This window comes from Aptenodytes forsteri, unplaced genomic scaffold (genome assembly GCF_000699145.1).
Source record: "Aptenodytes forsteri isolate BGI_AS27 unplaced genomic scaffold, ASM69914v1 Scaffold273, whole genome shotgun sequence".
Lineage (NCBI taxonomy): Eukaryota > Metazoa > Chordata > Aves > Sphenisciformes > Spheniscidae > Aptenodytes > Aptenodytes forsteri.
The window spans coordinates 1,943,329-1,959,410 of NW_008795041.1; the positions used below are offsets into that span (position 1 = coordinate 1,943,329).

Genomic DNA, 16,082 nt, shown 5'->3' on the forward strand with positions numbered 1-16,082 from the left:
AGGAGAATGCTGTGGGAGACGGTGTCAAAGGCCTTACTGAAGTCCAGGTAGACCACATCCACAGCCTTTCCCTCATCCACTAGGCGGGTCACCTGGTCATAGAAGGAGATCAGGTTGGTCAAGCAGGACCGGCCTCTCATGAATCTGTGCTGACTGGGCCTGATCCCCTGGTTGTCCCGCTCATGCCTTGTGAGCGCCCTCAAGATGAACCGCTCCATAACCTTTCCCAGCACTGAGGTCAGGTGAAAGGTAAAGATGTCGTAATAAGATTTTAGATCAGAAAAGCAACCAATGTTTACTGAAAAATGTCGCACTATGTAAGTTGTGATGTAAGACCAGAAGAGGGCAAGGGCAAGCACAAGCCCCACTGGCAAACCGGTAGTTTTATCTCTCTTTCCAGGCAGGAAACTGAACCAGCATTATTTATATTTCATACCTCAGCCAGGACTTCCACTCTCTTTTTGAGTATACCGGAAATATAACGAATCAAGCCCCATTCTTGATTGAGGCCTGCCTTTCTGTAGAGCTCGTTGAGTAGGCAATGAACAGTGACGCCATACTGTCCATCCAGCTCTGTGTCCCAGTCAGCACCTCTGCCAGAACAGACACAGAAGGTAACTCTCATCAGGTAAAATGCTACACTGCTTAACCTTACCACACAACAAGCAGCCTGATTTTGATCGCATTGCTCATTTTGGTGACAGAATTAAGTAGCACATGGGACACGTGGGCCTTCACCAGAGATCAGTTATATGTGGACAAAACCCTCTTGATACCAGGAACTTCCATTAACTTGAGCACTCACTTAGCCATAAGTCTGTGACTTCAAAGCAACCACCCAAGGGATTTCCCACCAGGCTTTAAACTGAGCATGCATGCAGACAGGAGGAACGCTCCATGTGGTGCTTTTTCAGAGCAGAATTCAGCAATGTCTTCAGTACTGCTGAAGACTGCACCCATTTTTCAGATGCCTCACGGGGATCTCTAAGTTTTTTGCCCAGCCTCTTTCTTAGCTATTAACTAAGCTTCCACACTGCTTATGCCATTACTGAAAAAGCAAAGGAGATTTCTGTTCCTCTCCTGGTTTTGAAATTCACTCCATTATGGCTTCTCTTTGATAATGTTTTGAAGCATCACAGAATGACCTTTCAACTCCTGCTAGAGGGACAGAGTCCACCAGAAGTCCACCTGCCTGCCCAACAGAGACTCCCACGATGAATCAAGTCCAGAACAGGAAATTAAGGGTGTTGCATGTAGTTAAACAACAAAATGATATTTTTTGAGGATTTCCTTTGCTCTTTAAGAGAGGCTGCTAAACATTTTGCTTGGGAAATCAAGATCAAAGAAGAGGTCCCCACAGGAGAAAGACCAAAATAAACAAAAATACAATCTTTGTAGCAGTAAGGAAGACCATCTGTGATTAACACATGCTTGTCTTCGCAGCCAAAGCTAACTTCCTGCCAGGTTCCAGCAGTATTCTCCTGCACAGGAAAAAAAGCCCAATAAACGCACTCCAGAAGATGATTCCGTTGGTTTGTATTTGCATTTTGTTCCCATCAAACCTGTTTAAATAGCAGCTGTTTACTAAGCCCAGCAGCTGGGGTTAGAATGTTTCCAAGAATGTTTTGAAGAGCACCGAGTTTTAGCCAGTGGTGCACTTAAACATGCAGAGGGATTAGAGGAAAAATAGCGACTACTCATTAAAATTGCATTTTGCTTTTAGTTAGAAAACGACAAGATGAAGTTTCCCTCCACTTCCCTTCTTGTGTATAGAAATCACACGAAATCTCTGTGAACTTAACAGTGCCGCAAATATAGCAAGGTGTGTTCTCATTCATGGAAAGGATTTGTGCATTTCACTCATGAGCCTTGGAGCCTGTATGTATTTGCAACCGTGTGCCAATCAACTCTGAAATTTGCACAAGCATTTTTTTGTATCCGAATTATGTAATCACACTAACTGAAAATATGCTTGTTAAAGCACAAAATATTTTAACCTGTCCCCTCAAAACACAACCCTGAACAGTGGAAAGCTTTTGCACAAGAATAGTTGTGACCAAACTTAAACATGCTGAAGTTTATACTCAGACAACTCACTTTAGCATATGCAAGATATATAAGATATCTGCTTGATCATGGAGTGTTGGACATTCCTTCAGCTGCTCAACAAGCTTCCTGCAATCCAAATCACCATGAGCATCTTTAGGTAAGTGCAAAACATTTTCACAGTCCTGATAACAAAGATGGATGAAAAATCAAAGAAATGATCTTGAAAAAAGTAGCAGATCAAATTCAAACTGTAACTTCCCATTAAACAATACAACAGACTTACAACATAACTCTGCACTTGAAATACAGACGCATCACATAGTTCTTGCCAGACTATTGCAGACATGAAAAGGAGACTAATCCCAGGAAACACAACACCCAGAATGGAACTTTGTTTCTAGTTTTGGTTCAATCAACAAGGAAAGCCATTTTTTGGACAAAACAAAGAAATATTTTGACAAAGAAAGAAACCAAATTATTTGCATGCTTTTCCTGTCATTTGCTGTTACTTGTAAAGAGAAAAGCAGAAGGACACTATCTTTTTTTCGTTGAAATAATTTAGAACTTTTTGAGTTCCACCTCTAACCTTTATATATGTGGTGTTTTATGAATGCAGATGTTGCCATCATAAATTTTCCAAGCTTATGAAACTAACATGTTAACTAATCAGATGATGCAATCCTGTGGTAAGTTCTTGGATGAAGAGAAGTTTTGTTTAATAAGCTATTCAGCAAATTCAATGGTCTGAAAATACCATTTCCACAAACAGAGCTGTAGAGCAGAATCCTTCAGGAGGCTGCATACAATCTCCTGTAACCATTCTCAGCAGCTGGTCACATGTATTAAGACAAAACAAGTGCCCGGCACAACCCAATCTTCATGCCTTGGAGTGGGATTTGGCTGGTGCCTTAAGGACACCTGTCCTTTCACACACTCCCCTCCTGCCCAGACATTACTATAAGTAGCATTTCCTGGAGAACAACTCTAAAGGCCGTGAACATCCCGTCCTTCCCTTCGTGTGTTCAGTTAGAACTAAAGATGATGACTTAACCTTTGGCCTTTAAAAATAAGCACCTATTATATTATTTTCTGTTTGGCACACACAATTAAGAATTTTCCACTTGATAATGTCTATTTAACCAAAAAACCTTCACCCAGCCAAAAAATAAATTCCAAAACAAGGGAGCAGCTATCCGGTGCCTTGGGCAGAATGGCTTGTCTGTGAAGGAAAATGAGAACTAGCATAGGGTTTGGCTGGGAAACACAGGAAAGGCCACAGTATTGTGTCCTAAAAACACAAACAGCATAAAAATTCCCACAGCTTACCTTCGTCTCAAAGAAATGGGGATTATCGACAAGATTCAGAGACTTCCGGTTGTTCAGAACTTTAGTGGGAAGAGACATAGACACAGCTGGAAAGCAAAGCCACCAGAAAAAAGAAAAAAAGTCCGTTTCAGTACGATGAAAATCAAAAACAGCTACATGAAGCAATTATACTAGGTAAAAACAACAGAAATACCTCCAAGAGTCAAAATATAGAGGCAATGCTTCTGAGATGCTGTGCGTGGAACTCAGGAGACAAGCTCATGTTCTGAACCCTATCTCCTTTCAGGCTTGCTCCAAGAGCTTCTGAGATCAGCATGTCAAAGGCTCAGGTGCTACATGCTCAACTGATACCTCTTATGACAGCCCATGCACAGAAATCCTACAGCCCAATGACCTGACCCTGCTAAGTGTTTTAAACATTTTAACAGGAGGTATGTGGAGAAAATGGTCTAACTGGTAAGATATCATAATTAAAATGATAATGCTAAATGCAGGCTAACACTCTGTTAATTTCATATGTTGAATTCAATAGAGGATCAGATGATATGGCACATGAAAGACTGGAGAAGAGACTAACAAAAAAGCTTGGAAGTTATTAATTTACACTGAAGTTAAGGGAAGCCTTCCCTTAACCAGGGCATTGAATACTACATGCCTACATATAAAACAATGCGTACGTTGGAATCTGCTTACAAATTCAGTCAAAGCATTATTTTGGTGTAAATCCTCCAATCAGTCTATTAGAAACGTAGCATAATTAGGAATACTGTCCTCCCTCTCTACTCCATTTGTTCTTACAAATTTAGAAAGTACATGTGCATACCTATGTTTTTCTGGCATTGAAACATTTCATTTCTTCACGACTTTAATAAAGTAAGTAAGTACATTTTGTCTGCCTTTGTATAAGCAAAGACAAAAAAAAATAATGCCCTGACTCAGGTTCTAAAATTCTATCCAACTGAGAAGGTGTAGCAGTTTCCATAACATCAACTTTGATTAAATGTTACATTTCATAGCAGGTTATTTATGTATACACCAAGACATGGGGTACTGTGGGAACACGACAGCAACAGCTTCAGACTCATTCTTATTTCTGATAACTACAACATATTTGTGCCACTAGTTCTTTTTAAATGGCAGACTTTTTAAATACTTGAACTTACCCCTTGTAGCACCCAAAACAGGTTTTCTATTATTATCACTAAATAAATAATAGGGAGAAATACCTGGAACCTCCAAGCCCTTTGTCTTGGCCATTATTGACAGTATCTCTTTTGTGGAATGGTTTGCACTGAACACAGGTGATTGATTCACAGTCTTTGAAGTTGGAGGCAGGTATGACTTCAGTGCTGTACTCTGCAGGACATCATTTATATACTGATCCAGCTCATCCTGGCTTTCTAGTGTGACATACATAAAACAAAAGATTTATTAAAGGTAAAATCATAATTTATCAGTGCTTTCTTTTTCAAACACACCACTCTATTCTTGCTTATATAGAAGGGCACACAAAAATGCAATAATATCATAAGCAAGAGATTTTTAAGCTGAACAAATTGGAAAGAAAAAAATTAATCCATTTTTGACACTTTGAAAACAGTTACAGTAAGAAGTTGTTTTTCCATTTGAAATGAAGCAAAAGCGTTTTTATCTTGCTGGTAGTCCACAGATCACAGTTGGACTCTATGATCTTAAAGGTCTTTTTCAACCTAAATGATTCTATGATTCTATCATCTCTTCCACACAAGCTCTTGTACATGACTCCTCACAGTCTCTTCCTCCCTCTAGCCTCTCCCATATGCCCCCCCATCTCCTGACTCTTCAGCTTTACTGCAGCAGTTACTGGTCAACACCATACTACGAACATAGGAAGAATATGCACAAATTCCTTCTCCAAATTAAGTCATGCAGGTACTGTCCTCAGACTGATGCATGAGAAACCTGAATGACTACCAACTGTGCACAAAATAGACTCTGCATTGTAGGTAAACCCAGGCTCTGCTGATAGAACTTGATAGAGAAAAAATTTGAAGTGAAAAAGCACTACCTTTTTCACAGAAATCTGCTGGATAGCCTCCATATTCACTGTCAGGACTATTACGGCCTTCGTTAGGGCCATCAAACAGTTTTATGTCACAGTCTGGATCCAGGAAGCTCAGATACGTATGAAAAGAGGTGGTAAGAAATTCTGATAGCTTGCCTATCTTCACCCTGCAAACAGGAACACATGCCAAAATGTATTAATATCCACCATTTTGATACTGATTAATGCTCACTGAGCTTTCAACGACTCCTCCAAAATTTATGAGACCTACTGTTAAATCCACCTTTGGTAACTACAAAGCAGCAGATACTGATACTGAGAAAAAAAAAAGCAAAACAATAGTTGCAGATCCAGCTGGGTACTCACTGCTCTAGCTACTAATTGAACTTAACTGTGTTATGGTAACACCTATGGGCCTAACTCAAAGCCTCATTATGCAGGGTGCTGTATGTTTATATGAAGAGAGAGCCTGAACAAAGACCTAAACTCCGAGGATAATGCACGAGAAACTGAGGGTGAGAAGTTCCCATGAACAGCAGTATCTTTTCACAAAGCAGTGCTGCTAAAAAACAGAAGGCACATCTGATTATCAGAGGAAGATACGGATTGAGAGGGCAAGCAGAAAAAGAATAGGGAGGTACTGTAGCATCATATTAAATTGCTTTTATATGTAGATGAAAGGAACACATAAGCTTGCAAGTACTACATGCAATTCATGTTTAAAATACGTCCAATAATTGTGAAAGATAATTCCTTCTTAAAAACAGAAGCCCAGCCAAGACCAAGTTTTTGTATTTCCAAAGGTTTGACATTTGTTTTTCCTTATCCATTAATGGCAGTCAGAGATGGTACACCTTTTGGGAGATAGATCTTTTCCATTGTATCTGAGGTCCAACTACCATCTGATTGCCACATAATAACTGAAGCTGAAACTTCTCTCTCTGCAGAGTTCTAATACAAGGTCTGTGCACCATCACAAGTTCAAAACTGAGGCTTGTATAGGATTTAATTAAAAAAAATCATGGAGACAATCATTTGGGGGTTCTGACATTACCTTGCACCTCCAAAATAACCATCCTCCAATTTTCTTATGGTGGCAAGAACTGCTGGATGAATGTCCGTACCATCATCAACTAAAAAAGAATAATGAAAGAGTTGAAGCTTACCAACACATTCTTAAATTATCATGTCCAAATAAAGTAGATTACTGGGCATTCTCTACAAAGTAAATCAAGACAAATTTAAAACAGAACCCACAACTGCTATCAATACCAGCTTATTCAAAAATCCCCAAACAAACAAGCAAACAAAAAACAACCCTGAGACAAGTTCTAAAGGGATTTCTCAAGACAAAACCCAACCCACTTAAGACAAGTTCCAAAGGGATTTCTATCAAATTTCTTTGGACAGAAATAGTATGGAGATGATGGGGAGATGCAAGGATATAAAGGGGGAGTAAAACCAAAATGAAGTATTACCATGTCATCCAAATTCAGCATACACTTGAGAAAGTTAAACTGTACTTTTGATGTTAAAACTCCGATGTTGAAACAGTCATGCCACCTGTCTCCTTTCAAACTGACTTCCATCCTACTCCCTTCCAGTAATCTACTCTGCTTGAAACAGAGAAAATTAAGTTTACCAAGCATTGTGTGGGTGATGGGAAATGTCAAGGTTGGTCTCCCTGTCATCCTCCAACAAGAAGTGAGGTAAGCCAGCTCTGTCTTGAGCATCTCCACAATCATCTGATTGTCTAGAGCCAGATAGAAGTGATGCTGGTCGGTAAACTAGAGAACAGAGAGGTATGGCATACGAGTAATTGTCAGTGCTCTCCTTATTTTTTTCCATTTCCTCCCTTAAATCATTCACAAAAGCCTTATGAGCTATTCTTGACCACAACACAGACTGCATGAATTAACCTAACAAGGCCTGCAACTGTGAAAAAGAAATCCATGCTTGTGCAGAGTCCATTTTCTTTCACTTGTAGGCTGACCGTGAAAGAAGTAAGCCATACAAATAAGAAGTAGACAATCACACCCATGAAGTAGAATCTTCCCAATGATGAATTACAGTAACCTATGATCTGGAAGACAGAAGTACTCTAAATGTGGAAGAAAAAGCTAACAATAGCAACAAAAAACAATAAATAGGCTTAAGCGCACGCTGGGGACTGGGGACTAGTAACTGTATGTCTCTTGATAACAATCTGAAAGTCAAGCAGAATACAGACAAGCTGGCAGTTACTGTGGAAAAAAGGTACAGTAAACGTACAATGGTAAAGCGTGCTGTTCCCACTACAGAGGAAAGCCAAGAACCACAGTAAGAGACCAGCTACTTTAGGAGCTGGAAACTAAAAAAGCTGGACACTAAAAAAGCTGGACAAACAATGGAAAGTATGTCAAAGCAGCCACAACAAAAGTTAAGGAAGCACATAAGCCTTGGGGAAGGGTGGAAAAAGGAAGTTGGGATGTAAAAGAAACATCAATTAGTAAGACACATAATGATCAAGGAGAAAATACCCTGTAAACGCATCAGAAGTAATAGGAAAATACAGAAACTATAGGTCCGTTAAGAAAGGAAGGAAGGAGGTAGGAGGAGAGAATACAGACAAGCTGAAGCATTCGATGCTGTTTTTACTGACAGAAGAAAAGTAGTGAATTATGACCTGTAATACTACTTTTAACCAAGCAACAGGAGTCCAGCCTGAGTATGGGAAGAAAAGGTTAAAGAGCACGTAAATTCAAGAGAAATTACTTCACAGAACTTAAGGAACTAGCCAAAACAATCCCTGAGCCACTCGCAATTAGTTTTGATAATTCAGGAAGAACAAGTCCCAGAAATCCAGAGAGAAGCAAACACACTGCCCGTCTTTAAAAAGGAAGAGATGGGATAACATACACCAGTCAAGCCAATTTCAGTGCCTGAAAGCACAGGAAAACAAAGCTGATTTGAGACTGCCAAGATAATTACAAAATGACAAAGCAAGATGGCCAAACAGTCATATCAAAAACCAATCTCAGCAAACCAGTCAAATTTCCTTCTTTGGGAGCAACTAGATGGTAGGTACAAGAAAGTGGCTGACATCTCTCAACTTCTACAAATTTTCACACTAGTGAGCTGAAGAAAAAACATCCGAGGAGGCAGTACTGCTTGAAAAATTGTTCTCAAAAAGTAGTTACCAACCATTTTTTCAGAATGAGAGGGTATCTAAATGGGGTCAGCCTTTGTTCCACACCTAATCAATGGTTTCATTAGAGAACAGGATGAAATACAAACTAAAAAACCACACAGTTTGTGGACATTACTCAAGATCAACACCGATGAGTTTAATTTCACCTTCCTAAGGTTAGCAGTTAACATTAATTCCACCCCCCAAAAAAAAGTCAGGGGGAAATGTCTGGCTACAAAGTACAATGGAAAATGTTATGGAGGTTTTAGTCAAACACGGAATAAGCAGGACCTGACAGTGTGTTGCTGATGCAAAGATAAATGCCATTTTGGAATGTATTAATAAGTATATCCATACTTGAAACATGGCAAGATTTCAGCTGGAATATTGGGTCCTACTTACATAGTAAAATGTGGACAAAGAGAGATTTTGGAAAAAAAATCATGACTCTAAGGAATTTTTCCCTAATTTGCAAAAGTGAAAATTGGTGTGTGGGAACAACACAACAACTAAACAATCTGTTACAAAGCTTCTTGTGATCAATTGACATGGGGAAGAACGGGAAGGGAGCCACATTATTTGCAGTAAATCTGATGTTGTTTGGACGTCATGAAGCACTGCAGAAGCCATCTATGGAGTCCACTGAATGGCTTCCACTGGAATTTAAAGACCACATTAATCCAACATCTATTTAGGAGGGTGTGAGCATTCTTTATCCTGCTCCAGTTGCACATGTTTGGAGTAGGTGATCCCTTAGCCTTCTAGTACCAACCACTAGAATAAGTCTACAGGAGTGTGTCATATTTCATTAAATGTGTAAGTAAGAGCCATTAATTCTGGGAGAATCCAAACTTCCAGCTACACTGAAAAAGGCACTAAACAGAAAACAAAGACAGAACGTCCCTTTCTCAGCACTACTGACCCTTTCAACAATATAATGAAAAGATTACATCTTAGCCTCTTGGGGGTTATAGTACTTGGCACGCTTATGTGAAACTAAATTTTCCACCAAAGCAATCAGTAGAAAGATATATTAAGTGATCTATTTCCGGAGAAACTATTTCATTAGCTAGAATGTTGGTTGGGGCAGAGATTAGTAACAACTTTGTACTATTGATTTGCTGTGTTCTAAGCCAGAAGCCAAAGAAGCCAGACTCTGTATGACAGAAGAGAGATTTATCAGCACTCCTACCATGCTGATCATGCAACGCTCTTAAAAAACCTGCAAAGAAAAGCACATCTGCTTTATCAGCCCTGCTCTACCTAAAGTAGTGTAACAGCATATAGAAGCAAAGTGCTTCACTAATGATCAGCCATTAAGCAAGCAGTGATTTCCCTGTCAGCTTTACATGCTCACCTGAGGGGTAAAAGCAAATATTTGATTTCTTATCATGTACAGCTTGGAGGTGCCTAACACTCCAATGTGTCGGTGTGGCCGTCCACTTAATTTCATGTTCTTGTTCCGGCCTGTAAAGAAGAGAGAAAGAAAAAAAAGCCTCACCTAACATTTCCTATGTGGTTTTCCACAACAACCATTTTAGACAAGGAAATCTACTTCATTTGTATCAGCAAGGCAGAAGACAGATAACAGAGTGAGATAACAGAGGCTGGTGTGTTTTGTAGCAACCACCAATATAATAGCTAGAGTTCTTCAAAGGCCTGATTAAAAATAAAAATTTTGGCTTCACTGACCATGGGATTGGGTCTTTTAATTATAGTCATTGCTCAGCACCCAAAGCTTCCCCACCAAGGACAGGAGGTACGACCTTTCAAAAACAAGGCCATCAACATACAACAGAAATTGCAGTACTTTCACTGTAGAACCTTAAAAATTCTTGCCCACAGAAGGCTAAATCCAAATACAAAGTACATCCAAATACAAAAATTGTCATTCATCAGGCTAATAAGCCCCACTTCTTTCAGTAGAGCTTATTAGCAAATGATCTGCACTGCAACCTTTGCTCCAGCAGCCAGGAGATGACTTGAATCTGTCTGACAAGGAATATGAGCCAAACAACCATGTGCCTGAAAAAATACCACTGTGAACATTCCCAAAGAAGTCACTGTTAAAAACAATACACCAATGTGTCAAATCATCCTACTCACCCCTACTAGTGAAAGAAAGCTATTATGAACTATTATGAAATAAATGTAAGCTTCAGCAAAGCCCTGCAAATGTTTCATTTGTTAAAAGTTCTTTGTGATAAAGAGACAAATTCTTTCCCAAAAGCAGTACGTGCAATTTCTCTTCTCCATGTAAAGGGCACACTTTCTAAGACTTATTTGAAGGTCCCATTACTTTGGATGCTTCCAAAAAACCTCCTGTTAAAACAAACAAAAAAACCCAACAAAAACCATCACAACAACAACAAAAAAACCCAAAACCCACCCCATGAACAACCTCTAATATAATAATACTCTCCCTTGGCATTATCCATCACCAAATTGCCATGGGAACATGCTCCAGACTGACAGAGAAGCACAATACGGCTCCCCTTGTCCACGCTGCAAAGGAATCTACCAGTGCTGATTCACCCCACCTCCATTTTACTTTGCAGTAACATCCACAATTTTGAGTCATGAGTTGCTGGCATGCTTGAAGTAGTAAAACTTTGTTCAATTAGGAATACATGTAAGAAATTTTCCACCAAGACCCCATTCATTCCAGCAAGGATTATCAAAAGAGACAGTTATCAAAAGATTTTCAACTAAACTAGAACCAGTAGGAGTTTTGGGACATTTATTTAATCCAACTGCCAGGCTCTGGGGAAAACAGGCCTCTAGGGTCATGGTTGAGGAACGGGACCGTATTTAAAGTCCTGTGTTTAGAAAAGCCCTAAAGGCTTCTGAGTTTGCAACAGAGACAGAGAGCTTCAGCAGCTCAACTCAGCTCAGGGTGGGAAGGAACATTAGCAAGAACCTGACAGCCCAAAGATGCTCCAATAGCAGCACGGCTTCCCTGATTTGGAGCAGAAAACTTCCCAGGCTGTCTGCTGGTAGAATGGCATCCACACTGCTCAGTTTCCAGACTTAAAACAGAAGTACTCTTACTTCTGAAAGGAAGAAGATTTGGGTTTTTTCTGTTTTTCCAGGCATTTTTTCTAAAGTCAGTTTCTCTGTGGAAGTAGTTCCTGCAGTACAAAAAAAGAGACAGTTCTTGCCTAACTCCAAGGGCACAGGGAAACTTGTATTTTGGCCACCTTTTCTAATGAGACAATTTTTTTTTGTCCTGTTGGGAGTCCCTTATTTAAGACAGAAGTTCCATTTTTGTTAATCTTCTTTGCACAAATGCATTTTTTTTTAAATCAAAGAAATTGATTTAAATAAAAGAAATTAAATCAAAGAAATGGAGACAGTGTGAAGCAAGAAAAACAAAAATCAAAACACCACCCTCAAAAAATACCTTGCACAGCAGTAGTGAGAGGCTTCCATGTTAAAATACCTACCCAGCATGGTGTAGAGATTACTCAGGATGCGAGCTGGCTGCACTCTGAGCGGATGGATATCAGCAATGCTCTGAACATTGATTCCACGGTCTTGCAAGAGATTCTTAATTTGATTAGATTCTGCCAAAACAGTTACTGCATAACAGAAAACAAAAACACTACTAAGAACCAATGTTCTACTCTTTTTAACTGCATGTTTCTACTGTCACCTCTCAACTACTGCATTTAGTTGACTAAAAAGGCACAAAGGCCTTAATTCTTTCTCAATTTATGAGCCCCTGAGATCAAAAGGGCATCAGACAGATTTTGGCGCTCTGCTTCTTAACATGTCTTGCCATTCTTGTCCACTTTGGATCACAGGGTAATTCAAGTTGGAAGGGTCCTCACGAGGTCTCTACTCCAACCTCCTGCTCAAAGCAGGATCAGCTCTGAGGCTAGACCATGTTCTCTGGGGCTTTATCAGTTTCTTCCGATTTCTTTCAGTACCACTAGTTTGGATCATGCAGTCTCCTTCAGCAGATAGGGCTTTTCCCCCGTAAAACAAGAGGAAACATGACTTGAAAATCTTCATTGTTTTAATAGAGTACACTATAACAACACAGCCAAGTCAACGGGGAAGAGGTGCTGTTACTTGTATAGCAATAAATGTTACAGAGGCCATAAAGTGGCCGAGGTAGGAAAAAAAAAAAGTCCCAAAATCAGAGGAATTTACAATCCAGGCCCTGATCCCACCCCTTGTCCTGCTTGAGGTTTTGCCCATGTTAGCTGGCTTATTGGTTTGGGACTAATACTTCAGTATTCTTCTTTGCATTATAAATTCTTGTCAAAGAATGCTAAAAATAATCCAGCATCTATTTCTACTAGAAATTAAGCACTTCAGAATAACAAAATGCCATCACCATGATACACCAACAGGGGGTAAACAAGCACCTGCCCAGGTCACAGTATCATTGATTAAGGCTTCTCCTGATAAACAAGCTGGTTGCTTTTCCAGAGCAGTACAGGTCCTTGAAAAGTCTTCAAGCCCTTATCGGCTGGTGTTTACCCTCTGCTTAATTTTCTGGTTTTGGCTGTTCCTCCATTGACTAAAGAAGCCATTCCCTGCTGCAGCCAAAAGATAGCCATAAGTCTGGCTGCCTCACCTCTGTGTACAGAGATACTCCCCACTCATTGCTCTCTGGTTCTTCCAAAAAGGGGCTGCACAGAAACCTAACTAAACTGACCTGTCTCCTGGCAGTCCTGCTCTTTCTTGCTAGAATCCACCAAGATTTTCCTTTTCACTACAAGATTAAGTTTGCCACTCTTTCAGTCCCTGACAAGTCTTAAAATTTTAACAAGTATTTTTAAAAAACGTTTGTTAAACCCGATCTTCCCTCCTGGAAAAAGGCAGCTAAGCAAACAACCCCTTTCTCTTTCTCACAGTATCATCAAAGCATCCACATCCCATGCAAAAATCCACATTGGTTTTAAACAAGTCTTTCTTCTCTCCTGGACTTCGCCATCACATGATCCAATTCACCCAGAATGTTCAAAAAACTCCCTCACCTTGTACCACAACATCAGGTTTAAATCCAGTGGAAAACCTCCTGTTTAAGGGATCAATTTCACCCACAGCAAGAAATCCCTAGAATGAATGCAAGAGAAAGAAAGAAGAAGGGAAACGAACAAAAATTAAGTAAAAGGCTTCTGATGACATCTAGAAGAAATCTTAACCGATTTTCATATTTCATCAGGAGAGCAGGACTGAAAGCCTGGTTATCTACCCCGTCCACTAAGTAGTACATTCAATAAAAACAATGGCTGCAATATTTTTCATAACAACAAGAACATGGTTATGACTGACACAATCTGCATGTTCAGATTTTAGAGTAGCAGCAACTGACGCAATTTTGCCAGGCCAGTGATTTTTTTGCAGCTCCACAGAGATACTCAACGGTTCCTTTAACAAGTCCATGGCTAATATGGGACAACTCTGTAAGCACTTTATGCCTCAGAGTAAGGCATAGCCTAGTGGAGCTGAAACAGTGCAAAATCCTAGCTCTGGGACAGCCAAGTCAGCCTGGGCATATTCCTCTAGACTAACTGTATATCCAGTCCATCTGACAACTTATTCAGCTTGGTTAGAAACAGACAATTGCATATCTATCTATATATATATATATACACACACACCAAAAAAAAGCTCCTGAAAGCTCAGAGTCACACCTCCATGGTTCATGTACGTTTCTACTGGAAAACACATTGTCCCCTTCCTGTCAACCAAATTGTACTTAAAGCCCAAGCCATCTCAAAACAAAATGAAATACAAGCTCACCTACTATACAAGAAACAATTACCTCTGCTAATAGGCAGCTAAGGACATACAACGATTGGCCCCAAAGATGAGGCAATTTTCCCACTGGTATACGATCCACTGAGTGAGGATTTTCATATTCCTCATCCACCTGAAAACAAACGCATAAGCAAGAAAAATTACCCTCAAGTTGTGAAGAACAATCAATAACATGGCAGTATTTGAAAAAATATGGCCTATCATCTACCCTTTCTAACTTGCCATTATTACTGACATCCAGATCTCTTGGTTTTACTTTTAAGGCTGCACGTTTTCTGGGACAAGAACTATGCTTCATTTTCATACACTGCTCCACCCTTTGAAGCTGGAGGTTGAATGGGGACTCTGCATGCTTTGGTGTTAGCACTTCCCCTTTCTTCTCACCATGCCTTTGCTGCCTTCCCTCTGGGCAGCTTGTAGGTAATTGTGTGTCTGCTTTCCAACCCCTTGCAAGATGACACTTGAACTTCACTGATGCCTACCTAGCTTCCTGAAGTAAAGGTGCTTTCTAAAAATGAAGGCTATTCCACCTTTCCTGTGTTAGCAAGAATGGTCAATGGAAAAAAGAGTAGACTCTTACTAATTTAGAAAAAGAAAAACTGCCTTGGTTTTGCAGTATACAGATCAATTGAGGGCAGGGGAAAAACCTTCCTAGATAATACCTTTACCATAGCCATTTTAAAATTTACAAATGACAGGCAAAATCCACCCTGTTTTTTTGGCATGTTCATCAGATCATCATCATATCAAAATTCAAAAGAAGGCTCTGAACTCTTACACGCTTGTTCCCACTAGGAAGGCAATTCAGAGCTTCTACCTCAGATCTGCGAGCAAGACATCAGCTGTCAACACTCCCTGCTCAAACTCAGACCAACCCAGCAGGCTCCACACCCTTAGTGAGTGAGGGCTGAGAAGTCTAGAGCAGGAGAAGAAGTTGTCGGGGAGGGATACAAAGGCAATTAGCGTGGAAGAGCACATAAGCTCGTCTGAATTTCTCTGTCACAATGGGAGAATCAGGTAAACAGTAACAGCAAAGGGGGGGGAAGGGGGGAGGAGAGAAAAACTAACAAAAAACCCAGCACAAACCCTAATCCATCTGAAACCTGTTTCTCTCTCACATACAAGCTCTGGAAAAGAAAGAGCACAATCAATCAATAGACTAGACAGGCAGGACAGTCTATGCCTTATTTCTTCTTTGAGCTTCAGTTCCTAAGTCAGCATCAGTGCTTCTAAAATATATGTCTTGCTATGAGGATTTAAAACTTTAGACCTGCTCTAATAATCTGGTATCCAGATCCCAAGTAAAAAATGTGACAATTTGGAAACCTAAAGTTTACCATTTCTCAGCGGGAGCTGTGAGACGTCTCTTTAGTTTTTAAATAATGTGCAGTAGTCTTTTTTTATTGATGGTTTAGATTTATCAGCTACAGGAAAACCATAAAACTGACATTCATCTTGATATCTATACTTTGCATACTGAAGTGGATGCTGCATTTTCACAATACCTTTTCTGGAGGGACTGCGTACAGTTCAGGCATTAGCACTATTCCGTTCTTCTCTCTAATAAGTATTCCTTCCAGAGCCTCTCTATACTCTTGTACCTGGAAATATTTTTAAAAGAGAGTGAGAATTCACATTCCAATCAGCAAAACAGAAACAGTAAAGTAGAAGTTTTAGTACTTTCCAACAGTACTTTTCTGCTGAAACTTCATTTAG

At 39.9% G+C, this 16,082-nt stretch overlaps 1 protein-coding gene across 2 annotated transcripts in view; it reads right to left on the reverse strand.

Moving 5' to 3' along the window:
- The window catches only part of PHKA2 (phosphorylase kinase regulatory subunit alpha 2), a 43,304-nt gene that overhangs the window by 16,175 nt on the left and 11,047 nt on the right, over nucleotides 1–16,082 (reverse strand). For both annotated transcript variants that reach the window (XM_019471437.1, XM_009276887.2), the window contains exons 10-21: nucleotides 15,872–15,967; nucleotides 14,371–14,478; nucleotides 13,580–13,658; nucleotides 12,035–12,169; nucleotides 9,946–10,055; nucleotides 7,062–7,206; nucleotides 6,474–6,552; nucleotides 5,423–5,586; nucleotides 4,602–4,775; nucleotides 3,376–3,461; nucleotides 2,098–2,231; nucleotides 437–593 (exon numbers count right to left, since the gene is read on the reverse strand). In XM_019471437.1, the coding sequence (XP_019326982.1) occupies nucleotides 437–593; nucleotides 2,098–2,231; nucleotides 3,376–3,461; nucleotides 4,602–4,775; nucleotides 5,423–5,586; nucleotides 6,474–6,552; nucleotides 7,062–7,206; nucleotides 9,946–10,055; nucleotides 12,035–12,169; nucleotides 13,580–13,658; nucleotides 14,371–14,478; nucleotides 15,872–15,967 (1,467 nt within the window). The remainder of the gene's footprint in view (nucleotides 1–436; nucleotides 594–2,097; nucleotides 2,232–3,375; nucleotides 3,462–4,601; nucleotides 4,776–5,422; nucleotides 5,587–6,473; nucleotides 6,553–7,061; nucleotides 7,207–9,945; nucleotides 10,056–12,034; nucleotides 12,170–13,579; nucleotides 13,659–14,370; nucleotides 14,479–15,871; nucleotides 15,968–16,082) is intronic.